This window comes from Pecten maximus, chromosome 12 (genome assembly GCF_902652985.1).
Source record: "Pecten maximus chromosome 12, xPecMax1.1, whole genome shotgun sequence".
Lineage (NCBI taxonomy): Eukaryota > Metazoa > Mollusca > Bivalvia > Pectinida > Pectinidae > Pecten > Pecten maximus.
Window position 1 is genome coordinate 31,814,367 of NC_047026.1, and position 27,349 is coordinate 31,841,715.

The 27,349-nt window shown below is 34.7% G+C and overlaps 1 protein-coding gene across 1 annotated transcript; it reads left to right on the plus strand.

The window, feature by feature from the left end:
• The first annotated feature begins 143 nt into the window (after positions 1-143).
• LOC117340075 lies at positions 144-27,349 on the plus strand. Its single transcript, XM_033901849.1, has 12 exons — positions 144-429; positions 6,944-7,088; positions 7,343-7,641; positions 10,463-10,588; positions 10,811-10,849; positions 12,203-12,313; positions 12,741-12,866; positions 13,034-13,069; positions 17,937-18,053; positions 25,558-25,656; positions 26,295-26,401; positions 27,061-27,349. The coding sequence occupies exons 1-11, from the start codon at positions 342-344 to the stop codon at positions 26,396-26,398; spliced, it is 1,290 nt and encodes a 429-aa protein (XP_033757740.1). The 5' UTR covers positions 144-341; the 3' UTR covers positions 26,399-26,401; positions 27,061-27,349.

Genomic DNA, 27,349 nt, shown 5'->3' on the forward strand with positions numbered 1-27,349 from the left:
GTTGATATTGCTATATTTATGAGACAAACTTTAACAAAAAAAGGTTCATTTAACTAGAGTACAGATAGGACATCGGTTTGCATATCACGTGTCTGTTTTTTAGCGAAAAATTACGCAATGTGTTAACGGCTGACACCAAATACGACAAAAACATGAATGCTGTTCTACTTTAAATGCAAATACGTACTGTATGTTTGGGTCATGTCAAATCGGCTTTTACTACTACATTTAAAGGTCAGAATTGACTGGATTCACGTTGAAAGGTCGGATTGAGAATAATTATCTTGAGGATCATCTGTACGTTCCCAAGGAATATGTTTCTTTAGTGCGAGAGAGGGACAATGTGGCGAATTCTGCTGTCAGGGTGTTATTTGTGGTGTCTGCTGAGACCGGGTTCAACATTGATGGTCCCGAATCAACAACGCGCAGGTCTGTATCTCTGAAAAATGCTTTTATCAATAAATTCCAAAAAGAGAAAATGTATTACAGGTTCCTTATCGTAAAAATAATATTCGTATTGAAATATTTCATTAAGATTTATTCCTATATAATATGTAGATAACACAAGGGTTTAGAAAGTATGATTGACACAATTAATGGATTACTTCATAGAACCGAGTAGATATTAGAGCATATTCGAAGTGTTTGTTTGTTGATGAGCGTTCTACCGAGAAATCATGATCGTAACAGGAATCAACTTTATCTTCTAAAGTGTGCTTTAAAGATGTTTATCGGTATCATATCCATTTCAAATATAACTGGCAATCCATTAGCAAATGACCATCGCTTATCTGAAAATGAGCTCCAAATGGAAACTGCTTAAACGTACATCCGGCCCTATTTTTATTGTATTAAAATGCAGTTCAAAAACGTCATAAAAGAGATTAGTTTGCTTACCAACAGACAGTGTAGCTTACAATATTTGTCATTGTTTTCATAGAAAGTGGTATAGGTTTGTACGTAGTTAAATTTCGATTATTCCAACGCTGGTCCGAATGCAAATCCCTGTAAAAAGAATTTAACATTTTTGAGTCCTTTTAGATATAAAATCCTTTTTTCCTTTTTTTTCGCTATTTCTTTTTCGCTTGTGTTAACGATAATTGATTTCTCTACCAGCAGAAATTTTTGATGACCACTGTAACATGCTTTTCCATCTATGTTAAAAAATTGTACTGTGATTTTAAAATTGAAATGTATTTTGTCTGCATTTGGCTTTATCAATCAACAACCTTTTACTGGCATATTTAATTTTAACGTCATTTTTTATTGTTTTCTTTCCTATTGATGCATATAATGTCGTACACATATTCATTGTTTTTTCTTTGAAAACTAAAACCTTGAATAGTATTTGATATAATAATGCAGAAATGTTACATTCAAGGAGAGTTAAAGCCTCAATATCGATTGAAATTCTTTAATCTTGAAGGATTTTCACATTACCAAATCAAATCCAAAACGCAAATTACACGCTAATGCAATTATAGAAAGACACATATATCATGCAGTATAAATGTAAATATAATTTCATTTTTACCAGTGAAATATCGAAAATAATTAATTCTAGAAAAGTGATATATCGCTTTTTTTCCTTTTTTTTCTTCTAAATTTGACCAATCACAACACTGCTTACGAACGACGATAGGAAAAATTTAGATTTGCATATAGCTCTCCGTCATATTATATGACGTCATAATGCAAGATAAAATACATAACGTCACGATTAGACGTACATGGGTGAGCCATTCACAGGGGACCACAATGAATTCTTGGAGAGATTGAGCTGCCGTGGTATATTTTGCCATAAAATGTGTGCTGCTGGGTGTCTTCGGCAGTATGCTCCAGTGAGGTAGCACTATAAATCGGCAAAAGTTCCGGCCTATCACAAGGAAACTTAACACGAACATACCGCAGCCTCCCAAAACACACATACGCACTCACCACACACATGCATGTCGCACGCACGGGAGGCCGTCCTTAAATGACCTTAGCTGTTAATAGGACGTTAAACAAAATAAACCAAACCAAAGTATTAAACAGAATGTCTCACAGTATCTTCAGTAATACCAAAGATATTACACTATGCACTAGTGAAAAATATGAAAATATTAGCCGCAAAATATATTTGGTATTGCTGAAGATACTGTTAGACATCCTCTATATATAAGGTTTTATCATAATGCATAATCCGGAGTTAATTGAAATACTATCGGATAAACTTATATTTATCAAAATAAGAAGCAAACTTGATTTCAAATACACTTTCCGATAAATAAGAATATTTCATTTTCATAACAGGAACGGATGCATTGTTAGTTTGTAAATGTAGACGCATCTTAATGTATACATTTGTACTTTTAATGTTATATATCCATGCTATATACATAATGTAATGTATATGATTAAGCAGCAAGAATGATGTATCCAAAATTTAATCGCCTCTTAAGATCATGCCATGGAAGCAGCAGATTTCTACAATTCCTACTACCAAATTGTTTGGTAATTCAATTTGTTATATAATTTTGATGAATACAGACTTAAACGCATTGATTGTTCTTGGATTTGGTGCTTCGAAATCTCATTCTTCCAATATTCTTTACAGAAAACTATCACCAAAATTGTTTGTATTCCTAATTCAAAGACAATTATATTTGTAGTTATGTGAAATAATACCGTACCTTCTGCTTTGTCCTAATCAAAAGCGATAATTCTAAAATTAATATATATCACCTTCAATTTGAGCTGGAGTACATTCCATTTTATTCATTCCCAAATATAAACAAGTTTATAGAACCTTTTGGATATCTTGTATATGCTTCCGGATGTCGTTTTTGTTTGTTTTCTGTCGTTTACTCAAACAATCATATAACTCATATAAACGCATGGATGTATACAATAATTTGATATTTTAATGTTAGAATTTATATTTTTATAAAATTGGTGTACAAATTTTTACAATTGTGTAAATATCTTAATGAGTCTTAGCAGTTGTAACGTAAATGATACCCTTTGAAATGTAACCATTACCATCGTAGCTTGTAAGCATATTGTTGACTACTTTCATGTTATTTTCTGTGAGTGCCTATAACAACACATTCTTTAAATTCTCAAACTCGTGTTTGATCATTATCAGAAGATAAATGATCATTCGAGAATCTTTGGTTCTCGTAGTAGTTTTAGATCCATGCTTCGGTAGTTAATATCTACTTAATAATATATATTCTCTCATATCTCGCCATGTTGGATAGAGTTTGCCCATGTAAGATAGCTATGTAAGATAAATCTATCTTACATAGCATTTCACGCGCGCGGAGTAATCTGCTATCAAGGGGGACAACTCTCACAACGTCGTCTGCTTGTGTTTACATCCGACAGTCCTTATCGTCGGTGTCGGTTTTGAAACGTTGGACTTAACTATAAAAATACATACATTCTTAGATAAATATATATCATATCAGCAGTAAATCAATAGGGCTACACGGTTAAACGATTAGACATTTCATCTGAGCGAACATATAACTCCGTTACTGTAACAAACAGTTAGACTACGCCTACAGGCCTGTTGTAACAGTTACAGTACAATACAGACTTGCCTACCCGACAGATTTGTCATTTGTCATTAAAAACATGTAAACACACACAATCACCTGGCAATGACAGGAAGTAAAATAAAAGCCATACATAAAAAACAAGAGATCCCAGAGGGATCTTGGCGCCCACCATTGAATGATCTTTATAGGTTCCATGTCAGATTGATCTTTTCCCTACTTTTCCCTTCCTCTAAGTCTTACTTATCTGTGTAAATTCAGAAACAGCCCTCTAGTACTATTCAAACAAGGGGAACCTATATATAGAATTTAAGACTTAGCTATAATGGCTGGCTGTCAGCCATGTTGTTTTCGTATTGGTCCCAGTATGCATAACTAGGCACTGAGGGGAACCTACATATGAAATTTGAAAAAGATCCCTTCAGTACTTTCACAGAAATAGCGATAACAAACTTCAATTGTCAAAATCCAAGATGGCTGCCTGTCAGCCATGTTGTTTTCTGATTAGTCTCAAAATGCAATATGCATAACTATGCACTGAGGGGAACCTGCATATGTAATTTCAGAAAGATCCCTTCATTACTTTCTGAAAAATAGCGATAACAAATTTTAATTGTCAAAATCCAAGATGGCTGCCTGTCAGCAATTTTGTTTTCCGATTGGTCTCAAAATGCAATATGCATAAGTAGGCACCAAGGGGAACCTCCATATGAAATTTGAGAAAGATCCCTTCAGTTCTTTTACAGAAAAAGCGATAACAAATTTCAATTGTCAAAATCCAAGATGGCTGCCTGTCGGCCATGTTGTTTTCCGATTGGTCTCAAAATGCAATATGCATAACTAGGCACTGAGGGGAACCTGCATATGAAATTTCAGAAAGATCCCTTCATTACTTTCACAGAAATAGCGATAACAAACTTTAATTGTCAGAATCCAAGATGGCTGCCTGTCGGCCATGTTGTTTTCTAATTAGTCTCAAAATGCAATATGCATAACCAGGAACAAAGAGGAACCTGCATATGAAATTTGAGAACGATCCCTTCAGTACTTTCACAGAAATAGCGATAACAAACTTCAATTGTCAAAATCCAAGATGGCTGCCTGTCGGCCATTTTGTTTTCCGATTGGTCCCAAAATGCAATATGCATAACTAGGCACCAAAGGGAACCTACATATGAAATTTGAGGAAGATCCCTTCAGTACTTCCTCAGAAATAGCGATAACAAACTCCAATTGTCAAAATCCAAGATGGCTGCCTGTCGGCCATGTTGTTTTCTGATCGGTCCCAAAATGCAATATGCATAACTAGGCACCAAGGGGAACCTACATATGAAATTTGAGAACGATCCCTTCAATACTTTCTCAGAAATAGAGATAACAAACTTCAATTGTCAAAATCCAAGATGGCTGCCTGTCGGCCATGTTGTTTTCCAATCGGTCCCAAAATGCAATATGCACAACTAGGCACCAAGGGGAACCTACATATGAAATTTGAGAAAGATCCCATCAGTACTTTCTCAGAAATAGCGATAACAAGAATTGTTTACGGACGGAGGGACGGACGGACGGACGGACGGACGGAAGGACGGACGGACGGACGACGGACCACGGACGCAGGGCGATTTGAATAGCCCACCATCTGATGATGGTGGGCTAAAAATATAAAAAAGAAAATGTCAAACGTCACAACCTATGAAATGGTTCAGTTTGCGTCAGCAGGGGGCCCTGGAATTTGTTTACTCTACTGTACTGTCAGTAACTGTTAGGCCTACTCAGTAACCTGTGTATTTGGAAGTTGGGAATTGGCTCTTAAATGAACGAACATTCGGTAAAAATGACACCCCTCGATGTTCATATATAAATATTTATTTTAATTGTAACTCAGAGTCTATATTTGTGTAGAGTAACCATGAAAACTAACTGCCATCCTAGCCTTTCAATATGATCATCGTTAGCCTATCGACTGACCTACCTTCGTCATTCCATCAAGACAACCGGTTAAACACATATAATCCTATGTCACAGAAAAGATCGAATACTCGTATAGAGTCACTGTTCGCTGGTTCACACACGAAGTTGCCAAAATCACAGTGAATTTAAAATTACCAGCCACGAAACATCGCCGCGTCATGGCGATCGAGATCGCCATCACTCTCAATATCCTTGAACTATGAATGGAATTCCAATGACAGTCGTGACGTCATGCAGTGACGTAGTAATTTATAAAAAAAAATTGACTTGACATTTAAAAGTACAGTGTGTTCTGTGAAATGATTAAATATGTCGAGGTGCAAATCAAATTATATGTGAAGTTGGAAAACTCATTTCAGCGTTGGCTTTCAGTATTGTTGATAGAACTTATTTTTCTCGGATGTTGACAATTTGATCACGGCCACGTAAAAGTCGGTCAAGTTACGGTTATTTTTATCGGCGAATTGTTCATTCGTTAATCACTTAACCACAAAATGAATGAAATTTGTGCGCAAACATAGTTTGGCAAAATAGGGTATGATCTTTCAGAATATCACAAGTATATTTAGTAAAAACGTCAAATAAAGAAATTAAAAAAAATTGAAGAAAATGGATGGCTGAGGGACACTTTCGCCAGAAATTCGGTAATGATATGAGAGAAAAAGAATCTTTCATTATGTGTGTATGTAGGATAGGGATATTCCACCCTCGGGATCACAAAATGTGGTAAAACCCTCGGCAAGCCTCGGGTTTCACCACATTTTGTGACCCCTCGGGTGGAATATCCCTATCCTACATATACACATATGAAAGAGTCTTATACTCTATTTCCTAAGACTACCACTCACGGTAGCAAACATATACAGTGAAAACATCAAACAAAACATTGTTTTTCTTTGAATCCCATTAAGCCGTACAGCGAAGATTACTTGCCTTACACTTAATTAATTAAACTATTTTTAATTTAACATGATTAAGGAAGTGCTCGTTGGTTATCGGTTTGATCCGTACTAAAGCAACGCATAATCTTTTCCTAAGACTTTAGCCTTTGTCATACTTGTACGTGACCATTACGCACTAAAACATGGTTGAATGTCTCCACAGTATTTACCAGCCTATTGTCACACACCTGTTGTCTCGGAAACATACACGTTTTTACAAAATATTTCATCTCTGATTAGTAACAATTTTATACCAATCAATGTTCAACAGCGATATACAAAATGTTTGAACAAAACTAAGACCGGTCCTGTCAGAAAATGAAGTTACTTGCAGAGATAGTTTGCACAACTCTGGCTGTGTCGGTGACATATATCCCTCTCCGAAGGCGTATATATTAAATCCTAACAGTGGCCGTTATTTAAATTACTATACCTTCTTCATTGTTGCATGCAAAATATGCAAATTTGTCATTGTTTATGTTTCAGACTTAAACGCGGCCATTCGCCAACCCCTTTTGCAACAAGCAACCATGGTTCAGGGAATCGTCTCTGACATCACCAACTGTCAAAACAAGATCAGCCAAAAGTACCATCAGTGCGCCCTGTGTCTGAAAGGCATATATACAGAACGGTATATAGAAAAACGAAATAAGTAATTCAAATAAAAACAACTGCTAGGAAATAAATGGTTTGTGTATGAGTGCAAAATGAATAGAGCTCCATTTCATACATGATAGGATGGAAACATCTTACAAATATCAACTGATTCCCAATTAATGTCGGAGGAGCCAAGCTATCTCTCGAAAACCTCGTGGTTTGTTGTCACGACGGTACAACATCGATTGGTATCTCTACTATTGTGTATAATAATGATTTTTGTTTCAGATATCCGACAGAAGTTCTGTCAACCGAAGATGCGCTCATGTTCCTCTGTTTTTATACCGGCGTAAAATACGAAACATGTCAGATAATTCTAAATCCTGAACGAATAATTTTGGAATTACGCAATCGAGCATCAAAGAATGTACAGCATGAACCGTTTTCCGAGCTCAAACCCCCCAAGGATGCTGAACTAATGTTACACGCTTTCCAAAATATCCAGAGTGAGCGACGGGCTTTTGAGGCGGCTGCTAATATACGGAAAACTGTCACCGAAGCGGAAATGTCCCTCCAGACGCCAAAGGGTAGGCATATATTTTCTTATATATAATCAATTATATTTATCTATATTGTTATAATTATTGATTCATGATTCTGCAAGCTAATGGAGACTATCGGAACATTTTATGGTCGATTTATATTTAATAGATAAACTGCATTTTTTACAACAATTACAAAACAAGCTATGGTTGATATAATGTTCTCATTTGCAATTATTCATTTTACCTGTGCGATATGGAGGTTTCGATGCTTGTTGATAGACCTGTTGGTTACGGTAGTCGCGTTTTACCTGCGGCATTATTTGTTTTTGTTCTCCTTCAACACATGTGGTTGTGATTTAACGAACGAATGATTCTACCGCAGACGTCTGCGATCACTTAGCAGAAAAGTTTAGTAGACTGTAGAAGAAAGCCTTGCGTGCAATCATTTGCTCTCCCGTTTTTTTAAGTTTACGAACACAGCACGTGGGCAGTAGATCAGGTGACTGATAATAACCAGCAGAATGTAGCGATCATTCCCAACGTCCTTTCAACACTGTTGGGGTATTTCACTTCGGTGCTTAGTTTGGCCATTTTACTGGAGTGTCACACGGAGGGCAATTTTGGACAAAGCCCTACCTTCCATATCAATTAAACCAACAAGGGACTGAGGAAATATTACGGGTATTATCATCGTATGTCTGCTTCCGTTTTAGTTTTGAGTGTCAAGGATGTAGAATCAGGTACAGGTTTAAATAACTGGCATTTCAAAGAAACATAACTCATGACAGTCATTACATGAGTTAACACTTTGTTCAAGAAGAGTGTCGAGGGATTTGTTAAAATGTTGTTTACAAATTGACAGACAAAAAAAATCATCACACTTATTATACAGTTTAGTTGTAGGATGTTCCTGCTGATAACATTGTAAGTAAAGATCGAGGTAAGCGGCTGATATTGAAAACATCTGGCGAGAGACAACACTAGTGTCTAATACACGACAGCAACCACTTGGGTTTTACAGTTCCTCACGTGTGAAAGCCCGTTATGCTCACGTGACAGTCCCCAATCTTTTCCGCATGAAAAATCCTCAGTCGACTCTTGCTGACCTTGACCCAGATGGAACAGATGGAACATACACTGTCCTGGTTGGTCCGGACGATGAGATTAGTGAAAAGATGGATCATCCTGCCCGGTCCTGACTGTTTCACAAGGCTTCAACTCCCGTCATGTGAAAACCACATAAAATAATTAATTAATACATGTACCAATGTGTAACCACATCACACACATTTTCATACTTCCCCAGAGTTTATCTTAAGAACAGAATAATAATCAAATAACCCTAAATAAATACAACTAAGGTACAGAATAAACTACTAGATTATCTTTTAAATACAAAATAATAATGTGCGGCTCCACAATATATATCAAATACCATAAACTCGATTAATACTCAAAATTATACTCCAAGGATTCTATACATTTTCCACCCGCGCGCGAACACTTTACTTTACACTATGACAGCGTGAGCTTCCATAGATTTATTATTGTGTGAAATCCACAATATATACCGAGGAATGTCATATACAACAATCTAACATATTGATATAGTAATATATAACACTGATACATACAAAATATATGAAATCTAGCATGAAATAGCATAAATACAACTTATTACTGCCTAAACGATAAAAAATTGTCACGGCTGACTGGAGCGCAAATATATCTAGATTGTTTGATTTGGGTTTAATAAGGTACAATACAATGTATTAGGGCAGTGAGCAATGCCATGAGATGAGGTCACCTCGACTCGCGTTGTGTTCTGATTGTAATGTCAAATGGTTTCAACCGGTGACACCCAGTCATGTACTGCCGCCACCACACCCAGGTTCAATTTGTCAATGGCATAGACGTGAAATGATCACTACAAGAGTATAGTAAATTTGACAAGTTTATTTAGATAAAGATGATATATGAAATATGTACAATGAAGTAGCTAGTTGTGGGGCCTAATCCATGTCCAATAAGGCGTGTTCCCATTATCACCAGAAATGTATGCATATGTAAGCGAACAAGATATTTAAACAACTAATACTGCACACTGCTGTTTACATAATATTCAGGAATGATAATTGTATCTTATGGCAATAACTGGTGTGCCCTGGATAAACATTTACTAACAAAATATAACTACAGGTATGCTAATATAAAGTCCACCAAGTTGAACAATACATAGATGTATTGACCAGGTTGATCCCCTGATTCTTTGCGCTCGACAATAACCACCACGTGCGATTGTTACCAGTGCATTTACGGGATGTGGTAACGCTTGGGAACAGTAACCCACACGTGAAAATCGAATTTCATTCAGGAAATTTTGTTATGCAAAAAGGAAAATACAAGTAGATGGTTTTCATGCTTTTACCAAAACATGCAGTATTTTCCTTAAATCTGATAGACTAAGAGTCTATTGGAAGATGTAGATGTGGTAAATCAAAACTTTATAATTCTCACGATTTGACAATGGCGTATTCTTGATGAATATGTTCTCGTATAGTTAACAACTATCTACAATAATAATATTCATATTAATATTACTATATAATTCATTCGCTTTCCTTAGAAAACTCCCATCACAAGAAAACGATCCTCCTTGTTGGATGTTTACTTCTGAAGCAAACAGTATCCCAATAGGCCTGAAGCACTGACATATTTGTAAAACGAATGGAACCAAAACGTTGGAATTAAGTATTATAGGTGAAACAAGAGAACGTTGTTTATAATGATTCGCAAGCTAACATGTTTCCATAGTTGAGTTATTCTGATACGATGACCTTTACGTTCGAATACGTTATTCCAGAAAAAGCCAGGGCAAAACGATGGATCCCGTTCTTAAAGATGATGAAGGCCCCAAGACATAGCAACCACACATTTACTAGAGTGGCTGCTTCCTATATGGAGAAATATCTGAACAGAAAAAGAATTGGTAGGTTTAATGATTAGATCCCTAAAACATCAAAGCCCAGGTCAATATAAGGGCTAAATTTTACATTTAAAGTTAACTTTGCAGATCATCGGAACGGACAATTGTATCATGTCGTTATAATAATTCCGATTGAATTAAATTTTGATTTTCCGTTTTAAATTTTATATATTTTAGATGATATGATATCATTTTTACGACGTTCATGTTCAAATGCACTTTCAGATCTGAAGCCAATCGTGAAACGAACAAGGAAAACTGCAGGTATTATGCTTTATTACCGACTGTTTTATATACATGTTATATAACATGGTTATTTGTTGCTGCCATATCATTTTGTTTGATATATATTTTTCTCCGGTTCGAAGGTGGAGCAATACATTAAATAAATATTGAAAATATCAAGTTAAGACGGAATGTTCTGTGGATGAATAGTTGATTAATCCCAATATTTCTTAGCCAAGATTTGATCAACGATAGCATATTATTGCGTGTCAGTACATACGAAGATTTTGCATTCATTTTTCAACATCGCTGTAGTTCAATATGCCTTTTTCTGTTTTCTCTGTACCATTGTTCAATAAGTGTAATACATTTATAGTAGTTAATTTTTCCGAAATATGTAATGAACATATAAATTTGATCTTCATGTCTTGTGGTTTAAAACAATTATACAAATTGACTACTATTATTGATTTATATTAAATGAAGTTTAACGGTAAAACTAGATGAGACAGACGTCATATCGACTTTCGCCCTTGTACCTGCTGCCCCCATTGCATGATCGTAAGACGCGATTAAACTTGGGATCTTATCTTTTCTCTTCTTTCTGAACAACTTTCTTCTTCCTAATGTCCCCCTTGACAATGCCTCACTTTTGGCCTCTAGTTGAGCGTTCGCCGCTGTGAGGAAGGTTTTGGGTTCTGTCCCCTAACCGAGAAATATCAGAGTCTTTAAAATGGTAGTTGTTACTCCTGTTTAGCGCTCAGCATATTTGGAGTGGGACGACTGGTTCGCCCGTTGTCAGTATAATGTGACTGGGTGGGGTGTGCTGCTGGGTGTCTTCCGCAGTATGCTTCAGTGAGATAGCACTATAAATCGGCAAAAGTTCTGGCCTATCACAAGGAGACTTAACACGAACATACCGCAGCCTCCCAAAACACACATACACACTCACCACACGCATACATGTCGCACGCACGGGAGGCCGTCCTTAAATGACCTTAGCTGTTAATATGACGTTAAACAAAATAAACCAAACCAAACCAAAGCATTACCTTACAGGCCATACGGGGCCACTCTTACTTTTTGAAGCATGTGCAACTACATAATATATATATGTTATATTAGCACTTCATTTAAAACTGTTTGGTTTAGCTATTAATGAAACGTAATATTTTGTGCATGTCAGCTTAACCTTGTTTTGACATTAATAGACGAGTTTCGGGATATAAAATGTCCAATTACTTTATTTATAAATAAGCGTTACGTGTGCCTAATTATAGTGGTAATTATATACTTCTATCACATATGACATGTAGCATTTATTACGTATACGTACAGTATTTGTTTTATAATGTGTGAGTGCATTAAAGTTATGTTATATTGTTTTTTCAGCTCATAGAGGAAAGCGAGGGGTAAATCGGGATGGATTTCTTAGGATGATTCCAAATTGTAAAACAGTCAGATATGCCATAATGAATTTTATGAGAAATATGTCGTTGGACAGTAAGTCACTTTTAGTATATGTTTCTATTATATATAATGTATTCTATGGTAAAGACTAGTTGTATAACACCATCTATTGTTTTACAAAGTATCCGCTACGGAAACTGATAAATATCAGGACTTCTATAGAAATTTTTAAAAAATTAAGCTTTATGAAATAAGAATATTGCATCATATTGCTTACATCGTGGTTTCTAGATACATACATATGTAAACCTATCTTATAACACCAATGCGAAAGTTGTTTTTTAAATAAAGCATTTGTTTTTATTGTGATTAGAGTAGTGTAAACAAAGTTGATATAGACCATATCCTTTACGGAATGATAATGCGCACCATATAAATTGTTATTTAACTATAATTTTTTTTTCTGAAATCCTCTATATATTTTTGACTGCAAATTTATTATTTGAACACGTCATTCAAGAAAACCAAAGGGCAACAAAACGGATCCCGTTCGTAAAGATGACGAAGGCCCCAAGGGATTACAACAGCTCGTTTACTCAAAAGCATACTTCCTATATGGATAGATATCTGAACAGAAAAATAATTGGTAGGTTTTTTGAGAATAAATTATAATCATAATCATCATCAGTTGAATTTTATTTTCATCTGCGATTGATAACATTTGATTTTTATTCGTGATTTATTAATTATTAGTATTTCTTGTTTTTGTTTGTAAAATGATTATATTATCGCGACGTTCTAATCTACTTACAGGTATGAAGCCAATCTTGAAACGGACAAGGACTTCTGGTATGTATACGCAAGTTTTTTATCGGTTATGAAAATGAATTGATTCTTCATTATAGTTTATTGTAATATAATATGTGCAATATACACAAAGAAGACAGGATACTTCTTTTAAAATATCCAGTTGTGGAGTGTTCAGTTAGAAGCATCATGTTGGTTGGACGAGTGTCATATACTTTGTATACAAGCCTTATTTTGTTTTCAATTCAGCTTATCCGAATATTTTTCGAGTTAACATAACGCAAACCTTTGTTTTGCTGCAATCGTAAAGTTATTTTTTCATTATCGTTATTAAGTCTTGATTTCAATTTGGAAGATATATATTGAACATCGCTTACATATTAATGACATACAGTTCCATCCAAATACCGAGATGATGAAAAACATGAATATTTGTTAAACAAGTTATCTGTGATTCAAAGGGTGTACAATGAATGATCGGATTTGTATTAAAGGAATAAGTCTTGTTTTTTGTATCGTTTACAGGTTTGTAAACTGCGTTTTTATACAGATATGTTAAATGAGGCACGTTATTGCATAATGTAAAAATATCTGAACAAGAACAAGAGTTATACTTTATATTTACATTTTAACCTGTGTTTTTATTTAATGTTATTAAAACATAATCACCATTCTTTTTCGGTTTTATTTGCATAGACGTCGCAGTCGCATTAAATAAAAACAGAGGTTAAAATGTAAATATAGAGTATAACTCTTGTTCTTGTTCAGATAGTTTTATATATATTATTAATGGAATTGCTAAACAGCTGATTCAAATGTTTTCATCGTTAGTTAATTCTACCATATTCCTTTGATATTTTACTGACAAAAGTCAAAAGAGAACCGACAACAGTAATTGCGTATTAACACAAATTGCACATGTGAACACCGGTCCGGTCATGAACAATGTATTCCTACGCGTCAAATTTGACGTTTACACACCTGCAAACGATGAAATCGTTTGTATTATTTTTCGATTTAAACATATTTAATTTGCTTCAAAAGCATCAAGAATTAGGCACAAGTTATTACAACATTACTAAGGCATTCTCTTCAATACATGATATATAAATTGAGAAATAACATTATATGATCACAATTAATATCACTTTTTACAAATAATTCAAAAAAGCCATATATCATATCAAATTACTGAGACGAAACATTTGCCTGGATTTTGAATAATGTTGCACACTTCAAAAAATAAAGGAAGTCTAAATTAGTGACAACCTCCTGATTTATTTTTTTCTAAATAAGAGAAAAGGGTACGTCTTTGTATAATATAATGAGGACATGTAAAAATGAAATAATAGGCACAATCACAGGGATTTTCACAAGAACACCCCGAAATTTCAGTTAGATTTACTCATAAAAGATCATAGTTTAAACAACCACAATGGTACCTCAACTTAGTATGCAAAATGTTTATTTTTCTTTCCCAAAAACAGTAGAATGAAGGACATTTTGGCAATTTACTTGATGTGATATAGCGGATTTAAAAATAGATACAGATGGAGACGATATTGTTTCCAAATTAAAACTGTTCCGAAAAAGTAAAGTTGATGGTAAAAAGGAAGATCGAGTACAGTTTATTCTATAATTTAAAACCGTAAAATCATTTCTGTTTCTTAATGGATAGGGATAGTTATAAGCAGGACTAGGTGGCAATAGTGCATTAGGAAATTGAGGAGTGATGCTATTTTACGTTTTAGATAACAGTTATAGTTTCTTCGTTTTCCTTATTTCTGACAACTTTTCTAAACCTGTTTCAAAATATAGAGCAGTGATATTCATATGTGATGGAAGACCGGCATTGATACGTAGTGCTTCTCTTTGAGCCTTTTCAAGTAATTCTAATTCATGTTGAGTACACCCATATTAAATTTCGCGGACATATTCAATTACTAGTAAAATATATATGCTATATAACACTTTTTTCTAGAATATACATGCATTTTAACTTTCTGAGTGGATTTATTTTCTTCATTACTGAATTATAAACATAATTGACATGACCAGACCATTTCAAACTGGAATTAAAACAGCACCCAAGTGCTTCTGTGTATCAGTTCAATTTTAACTCCTCACCAAAGATACTATCAAGCTAGGCATTTGTACTTGCAGTATTTGTTACTCACAAAACTTCCGTTTTACTAGGGTTAACACTTACAATGTACTAGCCACGGATTTGCCAATGAATCAAGTGGTTTTAAGTCTTTTAAATTAAATTAAGTTTTAATTTCAAAACACTAAGAGGTTGATTTAAATATATATAGATGTATCTTTGGCGAAAAGACGAGATGAAGAACATTATAAAACTTCGAAGATATCATTTATTTATATTACAAAAGTAAAGGACCGAAAATAGAGCCCTGAGGCACATCTGCTTTAATTTAACCAATAGAAGAAAGCAAATTAGCAATGAGAACTGTCTGGTTTTTCTATAATAGAGATAATTCTTAAACCATTCTGAAAGGTTTCCAGAAATACCGTATGATTTCAATTTTACCAGAAGACCAAAATGCGAAACCCTATCAAAAGCCTTTCATATGTCACGAAAACAAGACATTTGTGTTCTTTATTTCTCTAATGCTATACAAACATTCTGGTATACAAAAATGTATTTCAATTAATTTTAAACAGTAGATGAATTGGCATGAAACCAGAGATGTGTTCACAAAGAGAGAACCCATGATAAAATAATTGTGAACATGTTTAAAAATAACCCTCTCAAAAACTTTGCCTTCGGAGGATTATAATGATATTAGACGGTCATTTGATGGAGACAGTGCCTATCATCCTTTTGTTGTTTTCTACATAGCAAGAAAAGCTATCATCTTTTTGTTGTTTTCTACATAGCAAGAACTGCCCTGCAGGTAGGACATACGAATTGTACCTGCTGCCCCATTGCATGATCGTAAGAGGCGACTAAATTTGGGATCTTTTCTTTTCTCTTCTTTCTTAACAACTTTCTCCTTCCTAATGTCTCCCTTGACAATGTCTCCCTTGACAATGCCTCACTTTTGGCCTTTAGTTGAGCGTTCGCCCCTGTGAGGAAGGCTTTGGGTTCTGTCCCCTAGGCGAGACATACCAGAGTCTTTAAAAAATGGTAGTTGCTACTTCTGTTTAGCGCTCAGCATATTTGGAGTGGGACGACTGGTTGGCCCGTTGTCAGTAAAATGTGACCGGGTTGGGTGTGCTGCTGGGTGTCTTCGGCAGTATGCTTCAGTGAGATAGCACTATAAATCGGCAAAAGTTCCGGCCTATCACAAGGAGACTTAACACAAACATACCATAGCCTCCCAAAACACATACGCATTCACCATAGGCATGCATGTCGCACGCACGGGAGGCCGTCCTTAAATGACATTAGCTGTTAATAGGGCGTTAAACAAAATAAACAAAACAAAACAAAACCAACCATAGCAAAAAAAATACAGGTAGATAGCGACAAACGAAACAACAATGCTAATGGCTTACAACAGTATTAGAAGTGAATTATAACATGTGATGACTGATGCCGTTTTTTTTATTGAACAATGTGACGATAAAATACAAAGTACATTTTTTTTCGAATTTTCACCCGCATCAATAAAGTTACGATAACCGTCGAATCGCCATTTGCATACAGCCTCGTCAATTTTAGAATGAAATATGTAGAAACATGGCGTGAGCTTATGCATTTATTGTTTAAAGACAGGCTGATAGTCAGTTGTTGCTACAACAGTTCGATTGTTAGACAATATGCCAGAAAGGAAGTCTGATTGATCAATGATATAGAAGTAGGCATAAACCTTGCTAAGCGGGACGTAACACTGGGACACATCACCATCGCAGACATTGGCTTTCCCTTGAGTTGTCTTTTTTGACCTTATCATTCAAGCGTATGCAAATCACTTGAGATCGTGAGTGACACTGTGTTACGAATTACTTTAAAGATTTTTTTGTGTGTGTTTGGTATAAACATGTATGTGTCGCGTCGCGTCACTTCGATTATTCAAACATGGTTGTGTTAAGTGTAAATGAATTGTATTCATACGCCTATACTGGTGTCACGGTATGTGTGTCAGTTATCCTCTCATGGAACACACGTCTATTTAGTTCATTTATATCGTGGCTTTGTCATCCAAATGCTAATATGTATAGTTGACCCTCACGACGCAGAAAACAAATGTAAAGAGGAATATGTGTACAGATTTCGTGTACATAGAAGAAATCGCATTAGCCGGAACCTCTCCGAATATATCATACAGAAATGAGCAAACATTGTATCAGATGTATTTGGCGGTTGAGGAATATGTATTTGTCAGAGAGTTTTGTAGATAATTATTTGTTTCTGATCAATTAAAGGTAAAGTGAAAATGATTATACATCGTTTTACGACAGGCACTGATCATAATGTTACATTTTAGTGTAAAATACATCACACTTTGTAACTGCTGAACTTATGCATTTCTAACCAGCAATTTTAGGAGCTTTAGTTTCTGGGATATCATCAATGCATGTTTAATAAGAAGTTTTGATTTTCATTTTACTGAAATCTATTGTCAATATCTTGTCAATAACAATTTTGTAAGTGAAAATAAATTACTGGGGGTATTCATTTATTAACATGAGAGTGTTGTCCAAAATATCTGGACATCATCATTAACGTGAATATCATAATTCTTGTTGCTTTAAGAAAAAGTAAAAGATAGTCCTGATACTGCATTTATAATCAAGTGGCTAGACAATGATACACTTATGTAAAAACCGGCACACATGCTTTAATATGCCATATCGGAGATATTACGTGCATCTTATGTGTGCATCTTATTATGGTTTTGGTACATAAAGGCATATAATGTATTTCTATTGCTGTTTATTTCAGCACACTTTAGAGGAAAACGATGGATTAATCTGATCAGTGGTGCTCCAAGTGGTAAAAACATCGGTAACGCCATTACGAATATGATGGGAAATATACAGAAGCATGCCTCATTCAGCAGTAAGTCGTCCTTATAAAATGTACTTGTAGGACCTCTATTAAACTTAATTAACAACCGAAACACATTTTTAAATATCACAGTGACAAATTGAATAAACTGCTAAAAGTAGTTTGGATGGTTTTGATATACAACCTAAAACAGCATAGCATGTCTAAAACAATTTTTTCGAAATTGCTATGCACGATATTCCATAAGTCTTAAAGCCGTCTTTCTGTACCAAAAATATGAGCTCTCACAGTGACAATGGAACTTTGCCCACGAACTTATTTGACCAGAACCATATGCTATTTGCAGCAACCTGTTGTCCTACTGAGGTGTCCCTGCAGGTAGGGCGTAAGAATTGTACCTGCTGCCCCCATTGCATTATCGTAAGAGGCGACTAAATTTGGGATCTTATCTTTTCTCTTCTTTCTTAACAACTGTCTTCTTCCTAACGTCTCCCTTGACAATGCCTGGCTTCTGGCCTTTAGTTGAGTGTCGCCCCCGTAAGGAAGGCTTTGGGTTCTGTCCCCTGGCCGAGACATACCAGAGTCTTTAAAAATGGTAGTTACTGCTCCTGCTTAAAGCTCAGCATACAAGGAGTTGGAAGACTGGTTGACCCGTTGCCAGTATAATGTGACCGGGTGAGGTGTCCTGCTGGGTGTCTGGCAGTATGCTTCAGTGAAGTAGCACTATACATCGGCAAAAGTTCCGGCCTATCACAAGGAAACTTAACACGAACATACCGCAGCCTCCCAAAACACACATATACACTCACCACACGTATGCATGTCGCACGCACGGGAGGCCGTCCTTAAAATGACCTTAGCTGTTAATAGGACGTTAAACAAAATAAACCAAACCAAACCAAATCCTACTGAGGTGTACGATAGGGTTAACTTTTAATAATAAAAACAAACAAAAAACAAACAAAATTCGTATGCTTCCAAATGGCTATGAGTATATATGATTCCAGCAATTTCCCCAGCACAATATTTTTTGGAGTAAACAAAACCGGAAGTGGATGTAAAATGTCTATGAACACTTGGAAAAGTTAAAAGTGTGCAAAAGAATGTTTAAATATTCGTTTTTGAGATTGAATGCTTCAATAATTATAAAACATCTAGCTATATAGTTGAGCTCAACATTAACATATGACTTTACAAATAGACTTGAAAATAAATAATTCTGGTTTTTGTGTTTACGCACTAACACAAACATAGTGCTGTACTTACCGTTTTTTCCCTCAAAACAGACCTTCCGGCATCGTTTCGATGCTAAATCCGGTTCCCTATTTTTCTGAAACTTCATTTCCCCTGAAGACTTTTCAGTGTTCACGAGCAATCCAGCAATGATAATAGTTTAGATCCAAATTATACATTGTTTTTTTTATATTCATAGAACATAAATTGTGTATAACTTATCGACCGTTATAGAAGAATGCAATTAGATATAAGCGATATGTAATTATTTGGCCTTGCAAAACTATCACAAAATTTGTAGATACTGATTACAAGTGTTGCAACAAGGGCATCAATTTAAAACGTATCCATTAAACACCTCCGCCATAGGAAATCTTCGAAACAGCAGGTAGCTGACACCTGTCATGCCTAAAGATCGCAAACAGTTAGATGTATCATATTCTTACATGTAATTCGTCAAATTCAATTTTATTTAATGCATATGCGCATTTCCTGGCCTCCGATTAAACATGGCAACGATATTCTAGAATGTGCCATAATTAGAAGCAGTAACCAAAATGAAAATTGATAAGCCTTTACGATTATTATTTAGATTTTTTTTAAATCATCTCAATTTAAGTTTATCAAATAACACAATGTAAATTGTTATTTCTTGTTTTTCAAATAAATTGACACGACGACGGAAGCTTCTGTAACAGCCAATTTCAGGACTAATAACAAATATACACTCAGAATGACGTCCAAACCTTGTCTGAATTAATATCCAAACGTGCTACTCACAATATGTCCTTGGCTCAATCTGTTTGATAGAATAAAGTTCTGTCTACAAAAGTCACATAGATTCAGTTTCTGAGAACGAACATACCTGCTGTTTCCTAATTTATGTATATAAGTATATAGGTTATCGATAAATCGTAAGAGCCTAATCTTGTGCCGTCTGCAAAATGTTTGTTTTCTCGGTTAAGAGGTCAAAACCTATATGCAGTTCCTATTGAAACACTTGGGGTATAAATCGTCTTTCATTAGATACAATAAATCCTTGTTATTAAGATATTTATACCGTGGAACTTCTTTTACTCGAAGTCGACGGGACAAGAAGAAAACTGCGAGCTATTATTTCAGAGTGTTCGAATTAGGCAAGTTGTCATTTTTGGTGCAAAGTTTGGCCAATATCTGTCTGCATTATATCACCATTATAACTCCGCTCTGTCGCTAATCAGTTTAGTGTAGAGACTTGTCAATTCATGTACATGTATATGTAATGTTTTGTTCTGTCAATACTGCCAGTATGTGCCAACATTTATTAAGTACTATACAAATAATCAATGCAGTAAGCAAACCGACATCTGTACAATGAAAAAAATGATGGTCATGACTATGCTATTGTCGTTACTAGAGTCTGCCGCTAACAGACATATACCTCATAAAACAGTTACTGTACATCCTGATGACAAACCAACGATGACGGGTGAGATGAGGCACAAATTAAGACAAAAAAAACCAGATTACATGGAAATGCTAAAGAAAAAAAATAGGGAACAAGATTGGGCTAAGTGTAGAAGTTTTAGGAATGACACCATTGCATTAATTAGGCAAGCTAAGGATAGGTATTTGACAAAATTACATTAATCCAAAGAAATGGTGGCAAATAGCGAAGTCCTTGGGCAAAATTACTAATAACAGCACTCCATCCTATCCTCTGAAAAATAACAATGAAATTCTTATTCATCCACAAGATAAAGCTGAAGCACTAAACTACTTCTTTACTAGCATTGCTTCTGATATTGTAGACACTAATCTACCTGAGTTACCTCCCCTGACCGATTTTGAACTACATTGTATCTGATATTAATGTAAAAGGATCGGCTTTTCACCTCAAACCGACACCTTTAAAATATTTATACCCAGGTTCGGTGATCTTGGGTCCGTCAGGGTCTTACATTCTGGGTCATAATTTGTACGTGAAGTCTGGCAAATAAACACATACTCAAGATATATAAAGTTCAGGTAGTTTTATTAGGATACCATTAAACACTATGTAAAAATATACAGAGACACAGGGACAAATTATACAATTCTGTCACACACTCAACACACACATACTATAGGACACCATGACAGTAGTTTAGTAAACTAGCGGCTACATGGCCATACTATAACGATAGTACACAAAACTGACAGTGAGTGTTACCAAAACAGTCTGATAAAGACTTTCATTCTGACTACGTGAGTCGGGGAGAGCTGAGCCAGGCAGTCCTATAAAGACTTTCCATCTGACTGGCGAACTACACAGGTGTACCGGCTTATATAGACAACCGCGGCAATCCGCACGTGCCATATTCGCGCCAAATTACCTGTACTCGGAGCACTTCCGCTGTTAAATGACCAAGGAATTCCGAATAGTATAAATTTCTCAACTTTTACATTAATATAACTGAGCAAGATATTGTTGACCAATTACATATTCTCAATAAAAACAAACCAGCTGGACCTGATAGTATCTTACCAATTATTGTAAAACATATTTCGCCATCCTTAGTTTATCCACTGAAACTGTTGTCCAATAAAACATTATCTAGTGGTGAGATTCCAGATATTTTAAAAGTTGCCAATGTTACTGCACTCTATAAAGGAAAAGGTGAAGTCAGTGATCTTAATAATTATAAACCCATTGCTCTTACATCTTTCATTATTAAAATGTTGGAACAGATTATTTTTAAATATACTTATAATTATATTTCTATTCATAATATGTTAAGTAAACATCAGTCTGGTTTTCGACCCACTGACTCAACAGTAAATCAATTAATTGATATTTATGATACTATAAGTAGTAATTTAGACCAAGGTAAAAATTTGCGCTTTGTTTTCAGTGATATAAGTAAAGCTTTTGATAGAGTATGGCATTCAGGTCTCTAACACAAATTAAAAACTTATGGAATTAAAGGTAGATTATTTGATTGGTTCAAAGCTTACCTATCTGAGATAAAACAAAGGGTTGTCTTTGAAGGTTGTAAATCAAGCACTAGACTTATATCTGCAGGAGTCCCTCAAGGATATGTCCTTGGTCCCTTTCTATTTCTTCTGTTCATTAATGACATCACCAATTATATAACTTCTAATATAAAACTCTTTGCTGATGACACCTTCCTCTATGTTATAGAACACACTATTACTGACCTTGATACACCTACTAAAATGATTAATGATGATCTAGCTTCAATTTCTGAATTGGCTGATAAATTCGCAAATTCTCTTTAATACTAATAAGACAGTAGCTATGAATTCCACTCGTAGGTTGAATATTATTCATCCTCATCTTCTATTTAACAATAATCTTATTGCACAACATGGATATCACAATCACCTAGGCCTAACATTTAATAGTAAAGGAACATGGGTGGAAAATATCTCAAATATTTATCATAAAGCTAACTCTAGACTAAATATACATCGTGTTATAAACAAAATCAGTTAAAACATTAAAAACTTAGTATACTTCATATATTAGACCAGTATTGGAATACTCTGATGTTATGTGGGATAACTATACCAAAACTGAATGTGACCTTCTCGAATCTGTCCAACTTGAAGCTGCATGTATGCGTATAATAACGGGTCTCCGAAGAGGTACTCCTCATCACATTTTATATACTGAAACACAACTAGAGTCATTAAGCTCAAGAAGACAAAGTCATAACTAATACTTATGTTTAAAATGATCAATTATTACACTCCAACCTATCTCTTCAATATCATACGGCCATTTTTAAATGTGAACAATGTCTATACCTTCAGAAATAATAAAGTCTTCAATATACCACAATCACGAACTACTGGCTATATGAAAAGTTTCTTTCCTTCAACAATGACTATGTGGAATGCACTTGACAGTACCGTGAGAGACTTTACTACAGTTTCTTCTTTTAAACGTAGTATAAATTCAACTATCAATATGACTGTATCTGAAATTTTCATCAATTCTATTCCGTGGAAACTTAACATAATATTTTGTCAACTAAGGAATTTTAAAAGTAATTTAAATAGTGATTGATTCAAAGATCTCCTGGTTGATAACGCTACCTGTGCGTGTGGTACACCTAGATAGGATATTGGTCATTTTTTGTTTCAATGCCCCCTGTATTCTAACTTTAGACACCATGTTGCATCCATTTATAATTTAGTAGGTTATATAAATCTTCATTGTTTATTATACGGTATTCTCAATGCATCTGATCATTTAAATAATTCTATACTTAATCATGTTAACTTATATACTAAATCATCTCAACGTTTCTCTATGTAACATGATGTTGGTAGTAAACATACTATATATACTGATATATATTTCTATCTCTAGCAAGTTTTGTTTTTGTATATTATAACAACATTCTAGTAGGAATGTGTGGATGAATGTGTGAGTGAATCTATATCCTTGTTGATTATTTTATTACGTTCAAGTCATCGTTTGTAGGCCTGACAGAAAGATGATGTGCTTTTACTTCACTAGAGATTAATGCTACTTTTATTAATCTTAGCAATGCAATTGGTCTATTTAATAAATTAACCTTCTACGCATGTGGGTTAATGTTGCATTTATAATTAAAAAGAACAAAAATCGTCATGTTTTATATAAATTCAATATTTAATGATTTCCCGGTAAGTTCTGTTTGTTTTCTTGATCGGATTTTAATGTTAGGTGTCCAACGTCTTTATCGGGATGTTTTCGTCGGTCCTCCACTTCTCGCGTGGTCACGTGACCGGCACGAAGGACTACATTAACACTTGGTCGGTAAATATGGCCAGAGCACCCGACCAATGTATTTTGTCGTACAAACAAATATGATGCACTTATTCATCGTGCTAAGAAACCGAGAAAAAGTGCTGTACATTCTTCTATTTATTCAAGTATGGTTACATAACGGCGTTATAAACTGGTCTTAATTGACGAAGTGCCGATTAATTGACTACTTTTTAAGTAATTTTGACGATGTTTGTCATTTTCGTAAGAATGTATAGCACTTTTCGTTGTTCTCATACAATTACCTCCACGCTCTTACCTGTTTCATAATTATTGATTTAGGGTAGTCGGGTGCTCTAGGACGATTCATAGAGCAAGTGTTAATGTTCATTCTCCAATATTGGAACTCTTCAGTGTTTTAAGTATCGAAATCGGCATATAGAAAAGAACAAACGTTAATTAACGAATGCAATGGATCGTAATTAATTCAAATAATTATTTACAGATGATTTCCAAAGACATAAGGTATAGTTATACTTTTTCGGCTGTACATGCATGTTTGTAAATTTGACACTGTGATAAAACCACCGTCCTCGTCGTTGCCATGACAGCCGATCGAAGCTCCGATCACGAATGCAATGTCAAAGTGAAAGTTGAAGTATTTTTCGCAACATGCCGTTTAAACTTAAAATTACATTCACACCTCATATTGATTGGGGTTGTTTAATCATACCTGATCAATTGAATTGTAAGAAAACTAACAAAAACACTAAAAAACACAGAATGAAGCCTTCGTGTCAGGCAGTGCAGACACAACGCGGGATCTGTAAACAATGTGACGTCATTGGAATGTACAAGTTGCAACAATGTACAACAATGTATTTTTTACATGAATACACTAATGAGCAACAAAACGGGACGCAACATTAACCCACATGCGTATTTATGTTTTGGAAGGAGGTATGTGGTTCCTCTTACCATCTTATTCTTGTATAAAAACATTTAATTTCCATACTTTACAAATATACTTAGGATTAAAAGAGTGAGCGTAACATCTTTCTGTCAGGTCTAACCTGAAGTTGTTTTTTTTGGAAGAAGACTTATATAGGCTTGGCCTATTGTCTGATTCTTTAAACAATGCTGTATTGTTAATAAAAAAAAAAAATTAAAAAAGTCAATTAAAAATGAAATGAAATGCGTCACGGAATGATCCAGAAAACCAAATAAGATTAGACTCAATTGTTTAGAAGTCTGCAAAGCTTTGCATCTGCATTTCGTGGATTTGAAAAAAAATCTTTTGTATTACTGCAGATTCCAGTTACCGCAAGAACAGGCCTTCAATCTATCGAAGATTCCTATGTTAGGTATTGTGCAAGCGGCGTATCCCTGTCGGTTGCTGATATCCTAGTGTATGCCTAATCATCGTAGAATAATAACTAGAATCGTTATTCCGTACAAAAATGTTCAGAAATAATATTAAAAAGCAAAAAAAAAAAAAATCATTACTGCCCATGGTGTTAATAGTTTAAGCACTGAGTGTAAATAAGTTGAATTGTTTTTGTGATTTTGCATGATTTTCAGATTCGGGAATCCAATGTAACGACGGGAAATGTAAACAGATTATATCTGATTGTGCTGCCTTGTCGTTTCCAGATCCTACCAAAAACATGATATTAAACGGTCAGTACAGAACAAACCTTTGCTTTAAACTTTAAATCTAATAAATGCGAGATAACATGGTTTAGTCCCCAGATGGAAACAGGCGATGGGTCATTATGTTTGAAGAAACCCGGTTGATTCACGTCTGACCAGGTCATAGGCGTGTGCAATACCACTGAGTCTTCCAAACAACACTCTGATGTCGGTAATAGTTCTATGAAACGTTTTGTTCACTCTATATATCAATACACTTTATATATATATATATATATTATTAATCGTTTTCAATATATTCTGTAAAGGGTTGCACAGAATTTTCAAAATTTCCTCACAAAACTATGGTTTGTTTAAATTGATATCATTTTATAATGTGTAATGAACATAAGACATATGATACTTTCTTTTACTCGGATATTAGGCGAAAAATGAGATTCTTGTGGAAGGTATTCCTTGGACAATAATGAGTTGGGGGAAAACTAGTGTCAATATTTCCATAATTACCCTTATGACATTTAAATCAAAGTAAGTCTGTTTTTTTTTTAATTCTTTAAACGTTTAAGTTGTTGCACTGAAAACTGGCATAATATTTTCACGTGAATAGCATAGGTCCAATGACTTTAGCATAAAATCAACAATATGATATACTTCTATTATCACAGTTTGTGGACAAAGGACTCAACGCAGCATAGACGATATCAGCAAACGTTTGAAGAGTATGAAGGAGATACTACATGCTTTAACAACTCACTTAGATTTCATATAAATTGTACGTATAACTACAGAGTTGTAGATTGTAGATATAGTACTTCAATAACATACTAAAAGTCATCAACACGCACAAAACGGATGGACTGATAGCAAAATGTCTCGCGCTTTTTCTAAGATTGTCAATTTCATTGAAAGATAGCACTTCAAAGTAATATACTTATAATGTGTTATGTGATATGAATCAGTATTATGTACGCAGGTGTGAAACATGGATATAAAAATCCCTTTATATACGCTCATAAAATGTTCCATTAGGAAATAGGAAAAGAGGCGAAAAGGTGTGTTGTCTCTAATTAAATGCATATACAACACATTTCATGGGACAAATCTAGAACACATTTAACATTTCTTTTCCCAAATGCTAAACTTAAAACAACTTTTGTGGTCTATACCATTTTCTACTAAACATGTAGTGTCTTCTAAAATAAATATCTGTGATATTATTGTTGTTTGTTGATATTATTTACCTATAACATAAATTATTTAACTTGAATCCTAACCATAATTTCATCTTAAATGTGATATTCATCTGATATACATATACTGTGACGGATTCCGTTCGCATTATTTTCACGTCCAGCATTGTTTATAATGGAAGAACTAAACTCTTCTTGGGATGAAAACTCCATTAATTGTCATATTGATCTTACTTTTCAGATCAACTGAAATACCTGAGAAGTAACAGTAATATATACAGACAGGTCAGACTGATTGCACACATACAGAAATTTAACATCATTTTTCTTCCTTCAATGAACAATTTTAAAATACTGGTGGCTGCAGACGACTTGGTCATAGACATCATGAAAGGCCTTATAGCGGTCAAAGACTCATCTGTGTAGTTATGTTCAATAGGATGTAAATGTATTATGCCTTCAATTATACTGCAATACCTTAAATATATGTATCATACAGAAATAAAAATAAAGCTTAGTCTTTTAACCAA

Bases quoted from the DNA above. Each gene is read 5' to 3' on its own strand.
- LOC117340075 (XM_033901849.1), top strand. From the start codon at position 342: ATGTGGCGAATTCTGCTGTCAGGGTGTTATTTGTGGTGTCTGCTGAGA. The intron at 13,070-17,936 runs GTATGTATACGC...TGTTTATTTCAG, and splicing joins GAAACGGACAAGGACTTCTG to CACACTTTAGAGGAAAACGA. The intron at 25,657-26,294 runs GTCAGTACAGAA...CTATTATCACAG, and splicing joins CAAAAACATGATATTAAACG to TTTGTGGACAAAGGACTCAA.